Below are 24,060 nucleotides of genomic sequence, written 5' to 3' on the forward strand. Positions count from 1 at the left end.
TTCATTTATTCAACAAGCATTTGTTGAGTATCTACTCTGTGGAGGAGACAGGAGAATCCAATGAAAATCCACAATATTCATATATCACAAAATTGTTGCATTTAAACTACCTTGCCTACTGAATGAAAATCAGAGAACAAACCCATTCAGTCTCTAGGAACCAGTAACAAAAAGTAATGTTCTTAGAGAACAAAATTTTTTGGCCACCTGCGCAGCTTGTGGGGTCTTAGTTCCCCAACCAGGGATTGAACCCGGGCCCTAGGCAGTGAAAAACGCCGAGTCCTAACCACTGGACCACCAGGGAATTCCTAAGAAAATTTTTTTTTTTTTTTTTTTTTTTTTCGGTTTGCAAAGAGGAAAAGGGGAAAAAAATCATAAATCTTGCTCTCAAAGCCCACCTCCTCAATTTGGGATGATTCGTTGTCTATTCTGCTATTCCACAGATGCAGGGTACATCAAGTTGATTGTGGAGCTTTAATTCACTGCTTCTGAGGCTGCTGGGAGAGATTTCCCTTTGGCTTCTTTGTTCTCACAGCTCCCAGGGGCTCAGCTTTCGATTTGGCCCTGCCTCAGCGTGTACATCGCCGGAGGGCGTCTGTTCTTCACTCAGACAGGATGGGGTTAAAGGAGCAGCTGTTTCAGGGACTCTGGCTCACTCAGGCTGGGGGGGATGGAGGGGCACGGAGTGCGGGGCGAGCCTGTGGCGGCAGAGGCCGGATTGACGTTGCCCCAGCCTGAGGTGTGCCGTGCGTTCTCCCGGGAAAGTTGTCCCTGGATCCCGGGACCCTGGCAGTGGCGGGCTGCACAGGCTCCCCGGAAACGGGGTGTGGATAGTGACTTGTGCTCGCACACAGGCTTCTTGGTGGCAGCAGCAGCAGCCTTAGCGTCTCATGCCCGTCTCTGGGGTCTGTGCTTTTTTTTAAAAATTAATTTATTTATTTCTGGCTGCATTGGGTTTTTGTTGCTGCATGAGGGCTTTCCTCTAGTTGCGGTGAGCAGGGCTACTCTTCGTTGTGGTGCGTGGGCTTACTGCTGTGGCTTCTCTTGTTGCGGAGCACGGGCTCTAGGCACACGGGCTTCAGTAGTTGTGGCATGCAGGCTCAGTAGTTGTGGCTCCTAGGCTCTAGAGCGCAGGCTCAGTAGTTGTGGCACAGGGGCTTAGTTGCTCCATGACATGTGGGATCTTCCTGGACCAGGTCTTGAACCTGTGTCTCCGGAGGCCACAGATGCTGTCACCGCGGAGACACCCTAGCTCCCACCGAAAGCCAACTTCTAGCAAACCCCTCACCCAGGCTCTAACCCGCTAGCCCCGTCCTAGTCACAACTGAACCCATGGAACCCCGAGGCCATTGAGGAGCAGCCGACTCCTTCAATCGCTGGTTAGAAGCGAGCTGGGTGTCTGCGCTTTTAGCCGCGGCTCGCGCCCATCTCTGGAGCTCCTTTAAGCAGCGCTCTTAAGCCCCTCTCCTCGTGCACCAGGAAACAAAGAGGGAAGAAAAAGTCTCTTGCCTCTTCGGCAGGTCCAGACCTTTCCCCGGACTCCCTCCTGGCTATCCGTGGTGCACTAACCCCCTGCAGGCTGTGTTCACGCCGCCAACCCCAGTCCTCTCCCTGCGCTCCAACCGAAGCCCAAGCCTCAGCTCCCAGCCCTGCTTGGCCCGGCAGGTGAGCAGACAAGCCTCTCGGGCTGGTAGTGCTGGTCTGCACCGATGCTCTGTGTGGGAATCTCTCCGCTTTGCCCTCCGCACCCCTGTTGCTGTGCTCTCCTTCGCGGCTCTCAAGTTTTCCCCCTCCGCCACCCGCAGTCTCGGCCCGAGAAGGGGCTTCCTAGTGTGCGGAAACCTTTCCTCCTTCACAGCTCCCTCCCACTGGTGCAGGTCCCATCCTTATCCTTTTGTCTCTGTTTATTCTTTTTTCTTTTGCCCTACCCAGGTACGTGGGGACTTTCTTGCCTTTTGGGAGGTCTGAGGTTTTCTGCCAGCGTTCAGTAGGTGTTCTGTAGGAGTTGTTCCACGTGTAGATGTATTTCTGGTGTATCTGTGGGGAGGAAGGTGATCTCCGCGTCTTACTCTTCCGCCATCTTCCCCGCGTCCACTAAGAACTCCTTTACGGCTCTTCATCTTTCGAAAGGACGTCTGGTCTTTGCACTGGGCGCAGGAGGGAAAAAACTGAAGCTCAAAAGCAAAGTGCAGTGATGGGAAGTGGCACACGGTAGCATTTGGGGAAGATGGAGAAAGGGGGCGCCTGGTTGTGGATGGTCTGAGGGCCCGGGAGGGAAGTTTGCCCGGAAAATCCACCGTCAGCCTCAGAGCACCAGTTTACCTGGGATCGTCTCCATCAGGAAAACCAAAGACCCTCCCCCAAAACAGCTTTGTGGGATGCCTGAGGAACTTTCAGCTGGATTTGAAACCCCTGGACACCGCTTCTGCAAGCTTTGGGGTGTCTCCCTGCTTGGATGGCTCTTTGGAGAAAGGCATCTATTTTTCTCAAGAAGGTCATGTCATCCTAGCTAACTCCATGCTTTTGGGGCCAGAATTTAAGCTTGTTTTCAGCATTCGCCCGAGAAGTCTCACTGGAATTCTATTTCACATCGGAAGTCAACCCAGGGAGCTCTTATGTGTTTATATGGAGGCAGGAAAGGTCACGGCCTCTGTGGGCAGTGAGGCAGGTGGGATCCTGACATCGGTCACACCAAAGCAATCTCTGTGTGACGGACAGTGGCACTCAGTGACAGTCACCATAAAACAGTACATCCTGCACCTGAAACTGGACGCAGACTATAGTTCCACCGCTGGACGGCACCCCCCATCCCCACTGCCCGCACGCAGGAGCATCTGCACATTGGAGGTGTCCCAGCTAATTTGAAAACCCTGAAGCTTCCTGCGTGGAAATCTTTTTGGCTGCCTGAAGAATGTTCAAGTCAACCACGTTCCTGTCCCTGTCACTGAAGCCGCAGAAGTCTGGGGGACTGTCAGTCTGAATGGCTGTCCTGACCACTAACTCAAACCTATCACAAGGCAAGGAAGTTCACCTCCGGAAGCACTGATTACCCAACGCCCCTCCCTCTCCCCTCTCAAGGTCGTTCTTGACTTAAGACACCATCCCGATGGGTTTATTAACAAGTCTCATTTTTAATTCCAATAACACATACCCATCATTTTGGCATTCAGTGCTACATATATATTTTACATAAAAATCCCATTTCTTGAAGAGGATGAACAAATCCTTACATGCTTCTCGTAATATCGTTTTCCACTAAAAGTTTGATGTATTTTAAAGAACATTATTTTCCACTTGTTAAAAAAAATATATATCTTTCAAAGCACTTTACAAAAATTTTACATGTGTTAAGATGTTATAATTTATGGGGTTAAATAAATGCAGTGTACTCTTCAAAAGAAAAAACTTAAAAAAAAAAACTTTAAACTATTATAAGGAGAGAGGGCATTTTATAACAGCAAAGTCAGAAATTCCCCATCACTCAGATAATTTAAATTTATCCTAGGCACATAATAATGCAGCTCAAAACAACCTTAACAAAAACAGCCAAAACTTCTACTATCCCCTCCCCCTTCGCTCGTATGTCCTAACAACTAAAGTTTAACAAAAGGAGGGAAGGAAAAAGATCACGATCTCACAGTCCCAGAATTTTCCATTCCCCCCAAACTTAAAAGCCAACAGTAGCCATAAAAAAGTGAGAAAGTGAGGGGTTCTATATGAAGTTACAGATTAAACTGAATGACAGATGTAAAAAATAAACTGAAAAGTTTAACAATGCTTAAAATGAAATCTGCTTATTACAAAGGACAGACTTTAAAAACGTTTAACATCATTTTAGCTTCATCCTTATGAAGCAACCAAGTTAAAACAATGAAAACAATGACTCATTATATTTTTCCTTATTAAACTCCTGATCACTGTTGACTCCCATCCGTTTCTAGTATTCGAATAATGATCTAAACACAGCTCAGATGGAAATAATGTACTTACACTGGCACAACAGGAGACTTCCCAATACTTTATATTTGAAATAACCATTTTTAATTAGCCTATTAAGAATTCAACAAGTCTGTGGGTTAGTTTGCTTTTTGGTTTGTTGGTTTTGGGGTGGAGGTAGGGACTAAAATCAAAACACATTACTTCCAGAGCTGACAATAATATTGTAATATACAAGTCAACCTTCAAATTCCAGATTTGCTTTTTTCAGCCGTGCCTTCATTTTGTTAACAAAAGTGGCCTCCTGTGTGTTTCTATCAAGTCCATTTATAACACCTTCAACATAGAGGAATGATAATTTCTCCCAAGTTCAGCTGGTACGGGTTGGGGAGTGGGCACCATGTAGAGCTGATGGAGGCACTGTCCCGTGGTGCGAGAGTGCAGTTTCTCACCTCACCAGCACCTTCTCTCAATGCCACCTCCCCCAACACAGTAGAGTTTCATTCATAATTTGGATTTTTAAACCAGAAGGTTGTTCTGGTCAATCCAAAATAACCCAAAGAGCTTGCTAAAGTTACATCAATAAGCAGCTTTTTATAGAAGGACTGAAAGAATTAATAGAAGGCACGGTAGCACACTGTAAAGCTTTTTCAGATCATGGTAATCTTTTTGTGTGTATATATGGAGCCCAAACTTTCTTTTTTGTTGTTAAAAATGTCTGATGAACAATCAGAAAATCCTTATTTGTCCTCTTTCCCTTTAGTTTTTCTGTATACCATCTCTCGAAAACTGGCCAGAATCTTGTTTTCTCTCTTTCGTCTCTCTTCTTGGTTAAAGGATGCAAGGGCTCTCTTCTCATCAGCACTATAGATCTGGTTCTCTTTTCGCAGTCGCACAGCCTCCATTCGGCGATGCCTGGAGATAATTTTATTTTTTGGCTTAATTTCTCAGTAATTATTTTCATAGTGCTTCCTCACTAATCCTTTCTTAATACAGAGTAGTCTATTTAAAAAGCCGACAAATAGAATCTGTTTCTGTAATGGGTTAGATTTTCAAAAGATCATTCACTTTATCTGCTGACATGTCCTTTGATTCATTTCTAGTATTCAAATAATGATCTCTGCGGTTCTGTCAATAGGGTGAATGTTATTAATTTCAAATACTAAGGGCCTAAGTCTGGTTCTGTTATTTCTAGTAAAACAACTAGGAACAGGCAAATTATTAAACTTCCTAAGTGATATGTAGACTTGATAGTAGGATAGATAAGATTTAAGTTGTCATCTAGCAGGTGGAACTTCTCCAAAGTTCTAATTTATCATACAACCAAAAGAACCAGGTTTAAATTTACAACTGAATTTTTGGGTGAGTTTTGTGGGTGGATTTAACTTCCTTAGAATTCAGTTGCAGCTCAAAGAAAAGAAAGAAGGGATTTTAGCACAAGGACCAAATCAGTAAAGTATAGGGGTCGAGGCAGAGGGAAACTTTTACATCATCTTCAAAAGATCTGCCTATTTAGAAGGAAAACTTCATGAAAACCTGCCTCTTTTATGTATATGTACCCAATCCTGCACAATCAATTCAAGATGAAGCTTGAACTATACCTAGAAAAACAGAGCAAACTGAGTAAGGAAAAGAGGGGAGAATCATTTCAGGTTAGTGTGAAGGTGGGGGAGTGGCAGGTGGTAAGTCAAGGAGATGACAATGTATTTAGGTTGCTCAGGGTATAGTGAGTAGTTTATCTGGAACGGAAAGTGCCATGTGAATGATGCTGTAATAAACATCAATGTACACATCTCTTAGTACATGGGAAAGATTCTCTTGGATATGTAGGTATGGAGTTGCTGGGTCATAAAATATGTGAATGCTCAACTTTCCAAGATAATGTCGGAATGTTTTCCAAAATGGTTGTACCGATTTATACCACCACTGGCAACACTTAAGAGAGCCTGTGGATCCACATCCTCTCAAATGCTTGGAACTGTTAGAACTTTGAACTTTTCTCTATCAAATGGCTGTAAAATGGTATTTCCATATATTGATTTCCATTTCCAATGATAACAAACATCTTTTTTGTATGTGTAGGCCATATATTTTTTCCTTCTGACAAATGCCTGTTTGTGTCATTTTCCCACTTTTCTTTTGGATTGTTTATAGATATTCTTTAAATACTCTCAATACTAACTATCAGTTGTGTGTATTACAAGATCTTATCCCAGCTTGGAACTTGTCTTTTTACTTATTTTAAGATGTCTTTTGATGAACAAAAGTTCTTATTTTTAACTCAGGCAAATTTATCAATATATTATTTTATAGTTAGTGCATTTTTTGGGTCTTCTTTAAGAAATGCTTCCCCACCCCAAGATCTAATAGAAATCTCCTCATATTTTATACTAAGAGTATTAAAGTTGTTTTTGATGTTTAACTCCTGATCTAGCTGCAATGATTTTTAAATATGGTGATACGGGGTTCTACTTTCAGCTTTTTCCATACAGATAACCATTTTCTTCCTGCTCCATTTATTGCCTAGTTCATTCTTTCCCCACTGATCTGACATACCAGCTCTTTCATATAACGAAGTTCCATACATGTATGGCTCTGCCCCTGGGCTCTGTATTTTATTCCGTTGAACAGTTCATTTGTAATGCCACTCTTTCCAAAGTGCTGCAGGCTTCATAATAAGCCCTCATATATGGTAGGGCAAATCACCTTCCTGCTCTTCTTCAGAGAAGTAAGATGGCTATTCTTGGCCCGCTAGTCTAACATATAAATTTTAGAACCATCTTATTACGTTTCATGAAAATCTCAGTTGTGATTTTGATTGGAACTGCACTGAATCTACAGATTAATTTTGGAAGAACTGACAACTTTACAATATTGCCTTCCTATTCATGAACATGATACCTCTCCATTTATTTAGGTCTTCTTTAATGTCTCTTAATAATGTCTTATAGTTTTCCCTGTAAAGGTCTTGGACATCTTTTGTGAAGATTTATTCCTAAGTCCTTCATATTCTCTGATACTATTATAAATGTTTTCTTTTTATTTAACTACATTTTCTAGTTCTTTGTTGCTGGTACATAGAAATGCAATTGATTTTTGGGTGTTAACATTATATCCAACTATTTGTTAAACCTTCCTATTATCTGTAATTCATCTGAAGAGTCTTTAGGATTTTCTATGTAAAAAATCATACCATTCACAAAAAATGACAGTGTTATATCCTCTGTTCTAATTCTTATGCCTCTAATTTCTTTTTCTTGTCTTACTGGTCCTTAGATATAATGTTTTCAAATATCAGTCCTCAGAATTCCAAGATTCTGGAGATGCTTCAGGGGTTCCACAAATATTTGCCTCCAATTTCACTTAAAAATGTTTACCCACTTTTAAAAGTTTATGAAGTTCTAAAAAATCCAAAATTCAGTTTGATCTTGGTACTGATACCCTATTAGTTCACTCTCCTTGCTCTTCCTGGGACTTTGCTTTCTCTTCCCAATTTTGTATTCCTTTTCTCACGCTAAAACTGATCTCTGTCATAATCCTTTTCTGCTCTTCATTCTCAGAGTCCAGAGAACTAGAGAGTCCAAGTTCTCTGACTCCACAGAGAACTAGAGGCAAACTCAGAAAACAGGAAACACTGTCCTATGTAAATGCTTTCCTAACTACCAGAATGCCACATTCCTCGTGGGGCAGTGATAAATAGCTGAATTTAACTACATCCTCCGGAGGATAAACTCTCTGTACCAAAATATGGATTAGGACACTGAAAAGACTGATTCTTTGAAGTTGGAGACACAGCCGAGTTGCATACCTACTTGGAATTTTAGACAACTACATTTATAGTAACAAAACCAATATTAAGCCAATATTTATACTTTACTTTTCATTAGGAATGGTCACTTAATGAAAATGTCACCAAAATATAATTTTGGTAGTGAGAAAGGAAACTGACCTCAATGCCAAGAACATACCTGCTACCACTCATTACGTAACCCGAGCATTCAAATGATGCAATTTCTTCACTTGTCAAGCCAATTTCACCTCTTCGTGGGATACGTTTTCCAGCTTTTACATATTCAGCCATAGCTGCACCTTCACCAGGTAACAGAGCATGGCCATAGCTACAAAGTAATACAGAATTCAGAAAAGGTTCATTATAAAAAGTTCATCACCTAAAGAGAGCACAAAAAACCATTTCTCTCAGAGAACAGTAGGAATAACAGTTGCTGGGCAGCATGCTGGGAAGCCCAATGTAAATTACTTCAACTTAACTAGGGAACACTGCACTGTGATCTATATCACTAACCCAGAAATGCAGAGATACTTTGGAAGAATAAAAGAACTGATGTTAGTGAGCATATATTCATGGTTTACAATTATGGATCAATTTTCCCCACAGGTATTGCCTTTATTGCTTCTGCTTCCAGCGAACTCCTTTTACCTTTTCCCTTTAAAAAAAAAGTAAAGAAATAATATATCTCAAATTAACATATTTATTAGACTTATAACCCAATAATAATGCTATACAGTAACGGTTCTCAAATAACTTTCATTCAAGGGGACTTTGAAAACTACCATCGCTTCATTCAATTCATTGAATTCTTCTTGAATAGCTATTAAACTCAAAGCTTGTAATATAAAAATAATCTCTGTTCTTATGGCACTTACATATTAATAAGGATATAACACTAATACAACGTAGAATATGTAACACATTGCACAAAAGAAAGAAAACGGTATGAGGACTAAAGGATTAAAGAGGGGTAGGAGGACTTCCCTGGTGGTGCAGTGGTTAAGAATCCACCTGCCAATGCAGGGGACATGGGTTCGATCCCTGGTCCGGGAAGATCCCACATGCTGTGGAGCAACTAAGCCCATGCGCCACAACTACTGAGCCCGCGTGCCACAACTACTGAAGCCAGTGCACCTAGAGCCCGTACTCTGCAACAAGGGAAACCACCGCAATGAGAAGCCCGTGCACAGCAATGAAGAGTGGCCCCCGCTCGCTGCAACTAGAGAAAGCCTGCGTGCAGCAACGAAGACCCAATGCAGCCAAAAGAAACAAACAAATAAATAAATAAAACAAAGTAAAAAATAAAGAAATAAAAAATAAAGAGGGGTAGGAATCACACCTACCTGTGGAGGGACGATATCGGGAATCAGCATATGCCCCCTCCTTTTGAAAAGGGCTTTGAAGAATGTTAAGCATTTTAACAGGAAGAAATTGGGGGTAGTAAAGAAATCAGGACTGGGGAAAGAAGGGAAAGCACATTGGGGGAAGAAATAAGGTGAAAGTGCACAGTGAATACAGGGAAGTTTTAGTTCAGCTCAGTTGGAACCTGGCGTCTAAATAAGGGAGTAGAGGAAGATAAGCTTGGAAGAGGACATTAGGACCATACTTTTGGGAAGGTACTTTAGAGATTATAAACACACTCTTACTTACTTCAAAGGTTTATCATCTTGAGAGGCAAGTGTTTTGGGAGCCTCTGGGCCAATCAAATCTGAGGGTTCTTCAGGCTCTGCACAAAAGATGTTCAGAAACATATTCACATTTTGACTAATCAGTTAATTTAATGTTTTACCTGTTCTGAGTCGAAGTCTATCAGAAGAACCTACTTGATCGGTCCTTCCAGGGATTCTCCAGAAACTCTTCTTGGGACTCTTTAGAACTTGAATCACTGGAATCTTTTCTGCTCTTCTTAGACTTCTTTTTCTTATATTTCTTCCTGTAATGATTATAATTTGATATAAATTGATTTAATATTCCCATGCTAAAGGGCATCTTATTTTTTTCAAGGCAATGAAGGACTGACTGAAATGATCTTGATGCTCAGCTAATTCAAACTTATTAGAGAAGAACTTTAATTTAAAAAATCTAACTTATTTAACCAAATCATGTTTCACTATAAAAAAAAGATCCCAGGGTTTCCCTGGTGGCACAGTGGTTAAGAATCTGCCTGCCAATGCAGGGGACACGGGTTTGAGCCCTGGTCCAAGAAGATCCCACATGCCACAGGGCAAGTAAGCCCGTGCACCACAACTACTGAGCCTGTACTCTAGCGCCCATGCGCCAAAACTACTGAGCCTGTGCTCTAGAGCCTGTGAGCCGCAACGAGAGAAGCCACCGCAATAAGCCCGCGGGCACTGCAACGAAGAGTAGCCCCTGCTCACCAAAACTAGAGAAAGCCTGCGCGCAGCAACGAAGACCCAGTGCAGCCAAAAATAAATAAATTTATTTAAAAAAAAAAAGAAGATCCCTAAGGGAACAATAAAATACAGTTCTCATGTTGTAGAAAGATAGCAGAAATAAAGCAGTTTAAAAAATAGCTCTTGGGTTTCCCTGGTGGCGCAGTGGTTAAGAACCCGCCTGCCAATGCAGGGGACATGGGTTCGAGCCCTGGTCTGGGAAGCTCCCACATGCCGCGGAGCAGCTAAGCCCGTGCACCACAACTGCTGAGCCTGTGCTCTAGAGCCCGTGAACCACAACTACTGAAGCCCGCGTGCCACAGCTACTGAAGCCCGTGCGCCTAGAGACCGTGCTCCGCAACGAGAGAAGCCACCACAATGAGCAGCCCACGCACGGCAACAAAGAGTAGCCTCCGCTCACTGCAACTAGAGAAAGTCCGCGCACAGCAACGAAGACCCAATGCAGCCAAAAATAAATAAATAAAATAAATTTATTTAAAAAATTAAAAAAAAAACAGCTCTTACCAATTTGAACATCAACAATTTTCAGTGTAATGGATTAAAATACATCAAATGTCTGAATTCTTGGGTTCATAATGATACTAAAAAACCCCAACTCATTTATTTGAAAACTCATAAAACAAAAAAAGTAAGCAATTATTCTGCCCTTACTATACCAACTATACTTCAGAGTAACCAAATAGTTAATGAGGGTAGGTTTCTCATATAGAATTATTCTACCTAATACATGAAGAAAGAAAGCCAGAAGTAGACCATCACCATTTGGCAATGATATAAGGGACCTAGACAATGACCAGTGATGCCAGTTAATATGACAAAAAGAGACAACCAGACATTATCTGCCTCCTGCTGCAAGTACACAGCACCGCCTATGAAGTATTCCTGCCAGAAACTCAAATCTGAACCTTATCAAGTGTCTAGACCTAACTGCCAATCTACAGGAAATACAAAGGACAGAAAACATGTTAAAAGAACACTGTAAGAATACAACCAGCAAAATCCATACCGCAGGAAACCCTCCAGGACAAATGATTTTGTTTCTGCTACAAAAAAACTGCAGGAACAAAAAGAGAAGGGGAAGCTATCTATTTCAAGAGATGTAAGAGACATATCAACCAATCACAATTTATGTACATTGTCTGGATCCTAATTTGAATAAACTATACCAAAAACTACTGAGAATTGAATGAACAATTACTGTTAAACATTTTAGGCGGGTTAACAGTACTGTACTTTTTTTTTTTAAAAGAATGCCTATCTTTTAGAGAAACTCGCAGCTTTATGGATGAAATGATATCTGGTATTGGTTTCAAATAATGGGGGTGTAGGCAGCAGAGCCTGCCGATGAGTTGATAATTGTTCAAGCTGGGTGATGGTTACGTGGAGGTCCATTACACTATTTTATATAATTTTCTATATTTTTGAACTTTTCCGTAATAAAAATTAAAGAAAAAAACAGACGATCTGTGTTTCTTCTTCTTTTCCTTTTTCTTGGCTTTCTTTGCTCTCCTTTTTGTATCTTCATCTGCAAATTAAAGCACATTATAATTAAAAAAATTTTTAACTCTAAAACCCCAATACTCTTGAGTAGATAAATATCTTATTACTACTCTTCCATTTGTTGTTAGAGAAATTAATTCATTCAAATTCATTCAAACATTTATTTCTACTTGTTAGGAAATGTGCTAGGCACGGGGGACATAGAAATTAAAGTTGCATTTGGTTATATAGGGTATTATTATTAACCTTATTGCATGAGATGATAGTATTGTGGTTAGATACAAAAATGTCCTTATTGTTTAGAGGTGTATACAGAAATATTTAGGGTGGCAGTGTGATATTTGTAATTTGCCTTGACTATCTCAACAAAAAAATCCCTATTTGAAGCAAATACGTCAAAATGCTAACAAATGTTAAACCTGAGTGACAAGTACTGTACATGGCATTAAACATTGTAGGCAGACGGACTCTCTGTATTAAGCGACAGAGTCAAGAGAAAGGACGTGCAGTATCAAGGAGATGGAAAGTCATCCTTAGGCCAAAGAGGACGCTGCAGGAGAGCCACAGGGTACGTGTTGCGAGAGATCAACTGGTGTTGCAGTTTTCTTATGACAGGGCTGAAAGTCAGCTCATCACACGAGACGAACTGTGCAGAAGCACAGCAGTAGAGGGCTGCAGAAGTGGTACTTTTCTTTGGCTCTTCGTCCTCTACTGGTGTATGTTCATCAGAGCTGAATTTAAAGAAAACTGTAGTAAGAATCAGGAAAGTGATAAAATATGGACCACGGAGTATAAAAATACATACTTAAAAATTTTCAGTAACAAACTGATTGTCCAAGAACCATTCAAAGCCAGCACCGGACTGCTTTTGTAACAGTACAGCTTATCGGCCAACCACCTTCATAATAGTAGGATAATCATTTACATTTGCATAAAGCTTTCGAGTTAACAAAATGCTATTCACACTGAAAGCAGCATGAAGGATTTATATTTTCGAAGAAACCACAAGGCAAATGCAGGGAAACAGGAACCATAAGAGAAGAGGAGAGAAACTGGAGACAAGAAGGCTGAGGCAAGACTTCATAATTTCATTCTACCTGTGGAACAGACATACGGTAGAGCAGCAACTGTTCTGTCTCCCCAGAGCAAGAATCTAACACACTACAGCTACAGAGATTTCATCCTGTTGTAAGAGAATTCTGAAAATGAGTGTTATTAACATTCTACAATAGCTTAAAAAGGGAATTTCCATATCACAGTCTTTTCCTCTGAAGATCACACCTGGAATAATTTAGAAATTGCCTAGAAAATTATTTTTAGGATTCCTTTCAACTCTAATTCTTTGAGTATTCTTTTAAAATAAATAAATTTATTTATTTATTTTTATTTTTGGCTGCGTTGGGTCTTGTTGCTGCGCACGGGCTTTCTCTAGTTGCGGCGAGCAGGGGCTACTCTCTGTTGTGGTGTGCGGGCTTCTCGTTGCGATGGCTCCCCTTGTTGCAGAGCACAGGCTCTAGGCACGCAGGCTTCAGTAGTTGTGGCTCATGGGCTCTAGAGTGCAGGCTCAGTAGTTGTGGCACACGGGCTTAGTTGCTCTGCGGCACATGGGATCTTCTCGGTCCAGGGCTCGAGCCCATGTCCCCTGTATTGGCAGGGAGATTCTTAACCACTACGCCACCAGGAAGCCCTCTTTGAGTATTTTAAAGGCATCTGTTAGAACAAGTTTCAGTATCTCAACATAATAAAAACAATATATGACAAGCCCACAGTTAACATCATACTCAATGGTGAAAAGCTAAACAAGACAAGGATATCCACTCTCACCACTTTTATAACATAGTATTGGAAGTCCTAGCCAGAGCAATTAGGCAAGAACAAGAAATAAAAGGCACCCAAATTGGAAAGGAAGAAGTAAAACTGTCCTTATTTGCAGATGACATGATATTATATATAGAAAATCCCAAAGACTCCACCAAAAGACTGTCAGCACCAATTAATGAATTCAGTAAAGTTGCAGGATACAAAATCAATACACAGAAATTCGTTGCATTTCTATACACTAATAACGAATTATCAGAAAATGAAACTAAGAATACAATTCCATCAAAAAGAAAAAAATACCTAGAAATAAATTTAACCAAGGAGGTGGAAGACTTGTACACTGAAAACTATAAGACATTGATGAAATAAATTGAAGAAGACACAAAGAAATGGATTTTCTATGCTCACAGATTGGAAGAATTAATATTGTTAAAATATCCATACTACCCAAAGCAATCTACAGATTCAATGAAATCCCTACCAAAATTCCAATGGTATTTTTTCACAGAAATAGAACAAACAGTCCTAAAATCTGCATGAAACCACAAAAGACCCTGAATAGCCAAAGCAATCTCGAGCAAGAAGAACAAAGCTCGAGGCATCATGCTCCCTGATTTCAAACTATACTACAAGGCTACAGTAATCAGAACAGTATGGTACTGCCATAAAAACAGACATATAGATCAATGGAACAAAACAGACAGCCCAGAAATAAATCCATGTATATATGGTCAATTAATTTATGATAAAGGAGCCAATAATATACAATGAGGAAAGGACAGTCGGTTCAATAAATGGTGCTGGGACAACTGGATAGCTACATGCAAAAGAATGAAATGGACCACTATCTTACACCATTACACAAAAATTAACTCAAAATGGATTAAAGACTTGAATGTAAAACCTGAAACCATAAAACTCCTAGAAGAAAACATAGGTGGTAAGCTCCCTGACATAGGTCTTGTCAATGATTTTTTGGATTTGACACCAAAAGCAATGGTAACAAAAGCAAAAATCAGTAAGTGTGACTACCTCAAACTAAAAAGCTTCTGCACAGCAAAGGAAACCATCAACAAAATGAAAAGGCAACCTACTGAATGGGAGAAAATATTTGCAAATCATATCTGATGAGGGGTTAATATCCAAAATATATAAAGAATTCATACAACTCAATAGCAAACAAACAAACAATGTGATTTAAAAATAGGCAGAGGATCTGAATAGACATTTTTCCAAAGAAGACACACAGATGGCCAATAGGTACATAAAAAGATGCTCAACATCACTAGTGATCAGGGAAATGCAAATCAAAACCAAAATGAAATATCACTTCACACCCGTTAGGATGAATATTATCAAAGAGACAGGAGATAACAAGTGTTGGTGAGGATGTGGAGAAGAGGGAACACTTGTACCCTGTTAGTGGGAATATAAATTGGTACAGCCATTATAGAATCCAGTATGGAGGTTCTTCAAAAAATTAAAAATTGAACTACCATATAATCCAACAATCCCACTTCTGGATATATATCTGAAGGAAATGAAATCAGCATCTCAAAGAGATATCTGCATTCTCATGCTCATTGCAGCATTATTTACAATAGCTAAGATATAGAAACAACCAAATATCCATGAACAGATGAATGGATAAAAAAGAACTGTGAGAAATATACACACACACACACCACAGTAGAATATTATTCATCCTTAAAAAGGAAAGAATCTTGCCATTTTAGACAACATGGATGGACTGTAAGGGCATTTGCTAAATGAAATAAGTCAGAGAAAGACAAATATCATATAATCTCACTTATATGTGAACTCTAAAAAACAAAAAACAAAAAACCAGCAAGCTCACAGATACAGAGAACAGAATGACGGTTGCCAGTGGGTGGGGCATGGGTAAAATGTGTGAAGGGTATAAAAAAGTACAAACTTCTAGTTATAAAATAAATAAGTCCTGGGGATGTAATGTATAGCATGGCAACTACAGTTAATAATACTGGGGCTTCCCTAGTGGTGCAGTGGTCAACAATCCGTCTGCCAATGCAGAGGACACGGGTTCGAGCCTGGTCCGGGAAGCACGTGCCGTGGAGCAACTAAGCCCATGCACCACAACTACTAAGCCTGCGCTCTAGAACCCGTGAGCCACAACTACTGAAGCCCGCACGCCTAGAGCCTGTGCTCTGCAACAAGAGAAGCCACCGCAATGAGAAGCCCGCGCAGCGCAACAAAGAGTAGCCCCCGCTCGCCGCAACTAGAGAAAGCCCATGCACAGCAAAAAAGACCCAACTCAGCCAAAAATTAAAATAATAATAATACTGTATTGCATATTTGCAAGTTGCTAAGAAAGTAAATCTTAGAAGTTCTCATCACAAGAAAAAAAATTTTATAACTATGTATGGTAATGGATGTTAACTAGACTTATTGTGGTGATTGTTTTGCAATATATACAAATATCAAATCATTATGCTGTATGCCTGAAACTAATACTGTATGTCAATTATACCTCAATAAAAAAAATAACAGGTGGTGGGAAAAATAATTTTTTAAGAAGAAAAAAGAACTTTCAGATAATAATGCTTTATCACCCTGTTACAAATAACAGGTTTACCTGTCAAGCACACTGTCTCAACTCAATCTAAAGAAAACACAGAAATAAAGGAGAGGGAAGAAGCAGCTTATGAACAACACCAAAGAGAAAAAAAATAGGCAAAAAGAAAAAGCATTAGGCCTTCAACAATACTGTATGCAGGAAACTAAACAATATCAGTATCTTCATTAAAAAAACGCTTTGTAATGCTAATGTATGACATGCAATCAGTTACGGGATTGCGAAAAAATAATTCAAAATAATATAAATGTATTTGTTTCAACACTGAACCCTTCTATGAATAGGAAATTAGCACCTCATGAATTACAGCTTAAAGAGAACAATTAGCATGCTAAAATCCACTAGGAGCATGTTTTAATCCTTAGGTATGTTCAATTTTTTTAAAACTTAAGGAGTAGAATAGCATAAATCACAAGAAAGAGGAAAAAAAAGAGCTGTAGTTTAAAGTTCTTAACAAAAAATTTGACAATAGACTCTGGATTTAAACAAATGTTGCATTTAAAAAATATATTTTTAAATCACTTACTCTGGTTCTGGATTCTTTGGAGAAAGTCCCCATACTTCAGGAGCTCCCAATTCTCCAATCCTCTCTCTCTCACTTAATCTCCTAGAAGAGATAAGCAGGTAAATTATAACACCATGGCTAAACTGTTTCCTAAATATATAATAAAAGTCAAAGGAGTCCAGTTAAGTTCCATTTTCCCTTTACAGTTTAAACTTTAAACTAATAAAAACTTGGTTTAAATGTAAACTCAACACTTAGGATCTGATGTTCTGACATTACTATCAAATGGTACAGACTACAGACAGCCTGACAGGCCAGGCCAGAAATTCAGCCTGGGAGGCTGTCGAGTGTGTCCCTTCCACCGCATGCATGACATAGCTCCTAATTGCTCCTTTCACCTTCTACAATATGTGACAGAGACAGTCTTACATTTGGAAATAACTTCATTTGTTTATGTATCCTTATGAAAGTAAAGAGAATTCTCTACTTTTGATAAGGTCAAAACTTCTGTTTTCAGAAACTCAGGAATTAATGAAGAAAATAACAACAAAGCATTAGAAGTAGAAAATAAAAGGAGCTCTGAAAGTGAAAGAAAAGTTTTATTTGACAAAAACTGTACTCAATGAGATACAGCACTTGTTTTCTCTGATTTCCCTTTAATTCCTTTTTCAAAAAGGAGTAAATCCTCTATCTACTCTTGGAAGACACAAAATTTTTTGTTTTGTCTTATGTTTGTGATTTCTTCTCTTAATTTTTGATATTACTTATAAACACACACACAAAACACAAAACAACTGAGGCTTAATTCCTCAAAGTTTAGCTGCTGTGATGCTACTTGTTTAAAAAAAACCTTACAAAATAAATATAATTGGTTTGATTTTTTAAAAAAAAATTATTTTCCTTCTTTATTCAGGGTAAAAGGTGTAATCAGGCAGAGTCAGACTCAGGTTTCCCACTTGAAGTAACATGGACCTGGAGTCTGTCATACAGAGTGAAGTAAGTCAGAAAGAGAAAAACAAATACCGTATGCTAACACATATATGTGGAATAACTCCAATAAAGATTAAAAAAAATCTAATAAGGGACATACTTATAGCCAAATTTTGAATATATACATATAGGACAAAGAATGCCTAACAGGCTGAAAAAAGCAAGCAATCAAGTTCTTATCCCTCCCACCACCTGACTTCATCTGTACTCTTAAGATAAATTATTTATCTTCTAAATGTACAAATGCAAATTTCATCCAAGGAATTCTGACATCTTTTGGTGAAGAATGTCTAATAAGAAAACTGGATGCTTTTTGATCGACACAGCCTGGGGGTAACTTTCTGGAAATTCTAATTTGGAAAAGTAGGTCTCCAACCTAACTCAGGACTGTTTGTACTGTTTCTGCTCCCATGCCCAGAACACTAACAGCTAACACTTAAGGAGTATTTATTATGTTCCAGGCACTAAGTCATTACAACTCTTAAAAAGCTTTCGTGCTATTTTATCCCCTTTTAAATGGTGAAGAAATGAAACTCAGAGAGGTTAAGTGACTTGCCCAAGGTCACACAACTATTAAGCAGCAAAGGATGGCTTCAAACTCAGGCAGTCTGATTCTGGAGCCTGTCCTCTTCATCACTACATTTTACTACCTCCCACTCCTGGAAGAAAAAGATTCATGAAGACATCTCTCACCTGTTGGAACCTTAACCTGCTCCTAAATGCCTGTTATACTTTTTAATTTCTTGGTTTTTAAAAAACACATACAGTGTGGTAAAGCACTCAGTACAGTAACTGATACACAATTTAACAACCAATAAGTGTTAGATATTAAGACTTACAAAGCATATAATAACTATATATGAAGTATAACCTTTAAAAATTGTGAATCACTATATTGTACACCTGTAACTTAAAACACTGTACATCAACTATAGTTCAATTTTTAAAAAGTAAAAAAAATTTTTTTTAACTTACAAAGCAATAATTATAACCCTTTTCCTTTCTCCTTCTTAAACTATTCATTTCCCACTCCAATACTCAGTCTCATTAGAGGAGATCTGATCTCACCCTGACCTAATTTCTCATGGTCAAGATTGAGACCACTTAACAAGATCTTTCTTAGTGTAGTCCAATCTACAGTTTAGCAGATCACTTTTTCTACATTTATTCAAACATCTTGTTTCAGAGGTTTTCCTCCCCTCCAATTTAAGCCTTAATCTCAACCCTCCCCAAATCGCTACAAAACAATTCCACTCACTTACCCTATCATCTCAAACCTGTTCGATCATTCAACAAGCAAAAGTTGCGCGCCTACAAAGTGCTAGGCACTGTGAATTTTGTGATCAATAAAACCGGGCTCCTACTTTCCATGAGCTCAGTCTAGTGGGGAATAAAACATGCTCACGAATGATAACGACACACCAAGTAAATGCTATAATTCCGGGACGTCTGAGGCTCTTGGCCATGTCCGCTACAAGCCAGGAGGCAGGAGGGGGTTGCGGGAGGCCAGCGCACTAGATGAAGGGGCCCGGGGATGAATGAAAACCTAGCGTAGAAAAGGCGAATAAGCTGTTATCGTGGGTGGACTGAAGGAAGGGATGAAAATGGGCGCAAGTCAGGGAGAGAGAGCGAAATGGGTATAGTCGGGAGCAAGATGAACGATAAATCGGACACTAAAGGCTGGTGGGCTCACGAAAGATAAGGTACGTTCGTCTCACTCACTTCTGCCGCAAGCTCTCTTCCCTCTCCTTGTCCAGGAGGCTAGGCCATGGCTTGTCGCTCCCGTAGGGGCGTGAGTAGCCGCCATAATAGGCGGACGAGGAGGCAGAAGCGAAAGGGGCGCCCCGCGGCGCGGAGGGCCGCTCTCGAGAGCGTGACCGCGAGCGGGAGCGGTAGGACTGGTTTTGGGAGCCTTGGCTGGGGCCACTCAGTTGATGGCTAAGGCCATTCCGGTCCCCGGACCGAGAGCAAGAGTGCGAGCGAGAGCGGCGGCCCCGCGGGGAGCGAGAGGATTTGCTAGGCTTAGGGCTCTTCGAAGAACTGCGACGCTTCTTCCCCCCGGAGCCCGAGGCCTCCCACTCCGGGCTGCGGGAGCCAGACACCGGAGCCATAGCTGTTGCTGGGTCCCCGAAGCCGTGGGAGAAGGGGGCGCTCTCGCGAGCTGGGAAGATATCCGTTGCCTTGGCTCCCAGGACCAGCAGGCGCGACACCAACCGAGCCCGAGAAAACCTTGGAAACAGTTCCGAGTACGTCGGCAAATTCCTTCCCCGGACGTAGGCGGTCCTGCCAATGGGACGGGATGTGTGTATCCGTATAAAGAAGCCGGTGGGGCAACTAGGTCGGCTCATCCTTCGGGTTCCGACTGAGGCTGCTCAAATCTAAGCTCTACTGGAGACCTTGTACTTTTTTTTTTTTTTTTTGGCGGTACGCGGGCCTCTCACTGCTGCGGCCAGTGAGAGGCGCTCCGGACGCGCAGGCTCAGCTGCCATGGCTCACGGGCCCAGCCGCTCCGCGGCACGTGGGATCCTCCCAGACCGGGGCACGAACTCGTGTCCCCTGCATCGACAGGCGGACCCTCAACCACTGCGCCACCAGGGAAGCCCGAGACCTTGTACTTTTTTCAGCTTTGAGTTGAAATAGTTGAAGGGAAGGACGACAGGCCACAGGACACATGTCACTGAGCGGCCGTATGAACAATAAGTACGTTGTAACTAAATAAGTAAATGTGTCTATGTATGTATGTATAAGTGCGCGTGCACACACACGCACACACACACGTCTTTTTTCTTTACAATTCCAAGCAAATTAAAGGGGGTTTATCTAAATTGGTGGAGAGCTACAATGTCTAAGCCCCACATTGGCCAGTTAGCTTAGAGGTCACAAATTCTGTATTACTGATTTGAGCCTGTTAACATTCCAGTTAGGTTCGCAGCACAGAGGAAAACTGCATATTTACCCCTCAGCCACCCATCGCCACCAATGTGCTCCAGCAAAAGGAATTTATAATCCTCTCCTTGTCTATCTCCTTAAACTAGTACCATCATATGTGAGGACAAAAAAAAAAGTGTTGCCTGCCATACCAATAAACTAGGACTGTTGCCCTCCCTCAAGCCACCAGCCGCTGCAGCCGCCTTGACCCCCACACCCTAACCCTGAGGGGAATTCAGGGTGTTGAAAAAACAGGATAGTGGCCCTAGATAGGGAAGATGCATATCTAAGGAATAATTGCAATGAGCCCAGACTTTGGCATCTTCCCATACAGAGAAAAGCACTAAAGTCATTAACTTGAGATGTCTGGTTGTTTTGTGATTAGCAGTAATCTTTTGATGTTCAACTACAGGTTTTTTGTTTTTGTTTTTCAGCAAAAACTCCTATAAATGGTGCCTCTTCCCTTACCACTTCGGAACAGTTCCTCAGAGCTCTCCGAGAGGCTGTCTCCCAGGCTATAGCCCTCAGTAAGGTCCCCAAATGAAACATAACTGGCAACTTTTGGGTTGTGTGTTTTTCTTCAGTCGATATATACTAGCTCAGCAATACATGATTAATGGTCATTATTTCTATTCATTTTATACTGTTTTAAATGAAAGAGCATTAAGACACTAATTATACTAATTTTTAAAATTTATTTAAAAAATTTTATTGACATATAGTTGATTTACAATATTATATTAGTTGTATCTCATGGTTTTGATTTGCATTTCTCTGATGATTATCGATGTTGAGCATCTTTTCATGTGTCTGTTGGCCATCTGTAGGTGTTCTTTGGAAAAATGTCTGTTCAGGTCCTCTGCCCATTTTCCAAAATATTTATTTATTTTTGGCTGCATTGGGTCCTCATTGCTGCACAGGCTTTCTCTAGTTGTGGTGAGCGGGGGCTACTCTTCGTTGCAGTGCCCATGCTTCTCACTGCAGTGGCTTCTCTTGTTGCAGAGCATGGGCTCTAGGTGCGCGGGCTTCAGTAGTTGTGGCACATGGACTTCAGTAGTTGTGGCGCACGGGCTTCAGTAATTGTAGTGCACAGGCGTAGTTGCTTGGCAGCATGTGGGGTCTTCCCGGACCAGGGCTCGAACCCATGTCCCCTGCATTGGCAGGCAGATTCTTAACAACTGCGCCACCAGGGAAGCCCCCCTCTGCCCATTTTAAAATCAGGTTGTTTGTTTCTTTGATATTGAGTTGTATGTGCTGTTTATATATTTTGGATATTAACCCCTTATTGGTCATATAATTTGCAAATGTTTTCTTCCATTCAGTAGGTTGTCTTTTCACTTTGTTGATGGTTTCCTTTCTATTGACCTTAATTTTTGAAGGCACAATGAGTTTGCTCTGGAAATTATTTTTAAAAAATTATTTCCAGTTGTAAAGTACATTTAATGGTAGGAAATCAATAATGATGATAGTAATGGACACCATTATATTGAGCACATTCTATGTGCACAGCACTTTACATGTATTATTTGTATCCCGCATAACAACCAGAGTTAATATTCTACATTTCAAATGTTTTTAAAAAATTAGTCTCAGAGAGACAATGTGCCATAAATCAAGTAAATGGCAGAGCTGAGGTGCAAACCAAGATATCTAAAAAGCCCAGATTCTTAGAGGTCAGTGAAAGGTGGTAGAACATTTTTCCCTTTTCTAATCTCAATCAATCTCTCTTCCGCCCTCCCTGTCTTCTTCCGTCCTATACTCAGTTCCCTGCCCTGCCCCTCACCTGCCACTGCTGTGGAAAGTCTGAATCCAGTCTATCAGTAGTTAGATGGCCTCTGGGGTTTTCCTCTTAAGAAGTAACCTATCAGACCAGGAAAACTAATGCCATTGATTATTGGAAATCTCCTTTTTTTGGAATTTAAGAGAAAGATGTACAATATAATGTTAAATGGAAAAAGCAGACCACACTACTGGATATCTTCTATGTAACTACATTTAGCCATGGGGTGAGGACCAATAACTGAATTGAGTAAGAGGTTATGTTATTTGGGATGGGGATTTAGGGAAATTTCTAATAAGACAGTTTTCAGTGGAAAACCTATGCCTAACTTTTGTGACACCTGGCTGTACACTTTCACATCAATTACCTGTAAAAGCCAACTTCGAACAGTGCTTGGTCTACCTGCCCAATGGCTGGTAGGCATGCATTTTAGTTCCAATGAGAAATCCTACCCCTACACCTCTGATTTGCATGTTACGCTTATTGTTCAGCTTCCTTGGAGCAGCCTGTGTTTTTTGACTAGGAAGTGAGGAGGAAGCCAGAGCACACAGGCAGGTGTAGGTAGTGAATGGAGTCAGGCAGATGTTGAGTCCCGTGGAAGCTCAGCCCAGCCAAGACAAGGAATCATTCACACTCACATTGATTCGTTCTTTACAGGAGTTAAATCATTTGTGTGTTATGGGCTGTGAGGGCATTCGGCTTTCGCTAACTACTTCTCTTCGTAATCTGAGTTGCCTGGACGGGTTCATGACTACCACCCAGAGCACTAAGGCTGGGATCTGGGTTGTGGAAATGGGGGTTGAGGTGGTACAAGTTAGGGGGACTCTTTTGTAGTCTGCGTCCATTTGAATTTGTAGGTGCTTTCCAATTATACCAACGATTGTTTAAGAAGTTCCAAGACTAAAACAAAGTTTTAAATTACTAATCTGTTTTGAAAGGATTTACAGGCTCAAAAGCTGAACTACATACTTAAAATTTTTTTTCTTCCCAAATACTTCTTGGTTGATACATACTTGTGGTCTCTAGTAACTCTGCTATGGTGCCAGCTTTGTCAGTCCCTCTAACACCAGGATTTCTTCTCTGATAATGAATTGATGCTCCATTTATAGGAAGGAGTTTGACGATATTAGGCCTCTAGATGTATGGTAAATTTATCAAACTCTTGGGTCAGCCAATATAAATTTCATATTGGAAAACTGCGCCGTAAATGGACAATTATCTCTAGCTTACCCTCACTGGGAGGAGCTATGTCTGCCAACAGGTAGAAAAGCAGCTGGAGCTTATGGGAGTGTTCTGATGGCCCAAATTAACACAGGATGAAATGGAATGATGTGACCACTGCAGGATACATTTGAGCGAAAGTGTCTGTGCGTGTGTGCAAAAGATAGAGGAAAGAATGAATAATACCCTGCACAGAGCATGGCTTGGATGGAGAATTTGAGTGTTTTGCTGCCCACCAGGCCCCTAGGGGAATAGGATGTTGACCAGCTTTGCTAGAGGCTAGTGTTGAGCGTGGGAAAGCTCATCCTCAATGTCTGAGAAGGGTGGAGACTGAGGAAGCCGCAAAACTCGGCAAATAACTCAGATCCTGAAGCACAGCCAATGGTTGTGGTATCACAGATTCCAAATAAAATTAAACAACTATCAATTCACATCTCTGTGTGAAAGAGGAGAAAAGGGAAAGACGGTTGAATACAGAGGCAAAGAAGATACAGCCCTCCACTCCTGCATTGCTTAATTCCAATTCACTGATGTCTTTATTTGTGGCATCTAAGGGATAAA

At 40.8% G+C, this 24,060-nt stretch overlaps 1 protein-coding gene across 1 annotated transcript; it reads right to left on the bottom strand.

Annotated features, from left to right (window-relative positions):
• Positions 1-3,111: 3,111 nt before the first annotated feature.
• Positions 3,112-19,818, bottom strand: LOC112404035 (NF-kappa-B-activating protein-like). Its single transcript, XM_024751847.1, has 8 exons — positions 19,293-19,818; positions 16,602-16,682; positions 12,277-12,371; positions 11,602-11,665; positions 9,550-9,659; positions 9,377-9,452; positions 7,905-8,054; positions 3,112-4,851 (listed from the first exon to the last, which is right to left on the bottom strand). The coding sequence occupies exons 1-8, from the start codon at positions 19,679-19,681 to the stop codon at positions 4,677-4,679; spliced, it is 1,140 nt and encodes a 379-aa protein (XP_024607615.1). The 5' UTR covers positions 19,682-19,818; the 3' UTR covers positions 3,112-4,676.
• Between the last annotated feature and the right edge of the window lie 4,242 nt (positions 19,819-24,060).

The sequence above is a fragment of the Neophocaena asiaeorientalis genome, unplaced genomic scaffold (genome assembly GCF_003031525.2).
Source record: "Neophocaena asiaeorientalis asiaeorientalis breed wild unplaced genomic scaffold, Neophocaena_asiaeorientalis_V1.1 scaffold659, whole genome shotgun sequence".
Taxonomy (NCBI): domain Eukaryota; kingdom Metazoa; phylum Chordata; class Mammalia; order Artiodactyla; family Phocoenidae; genus Neophocaena; species Neophocaena asiaeorientalis.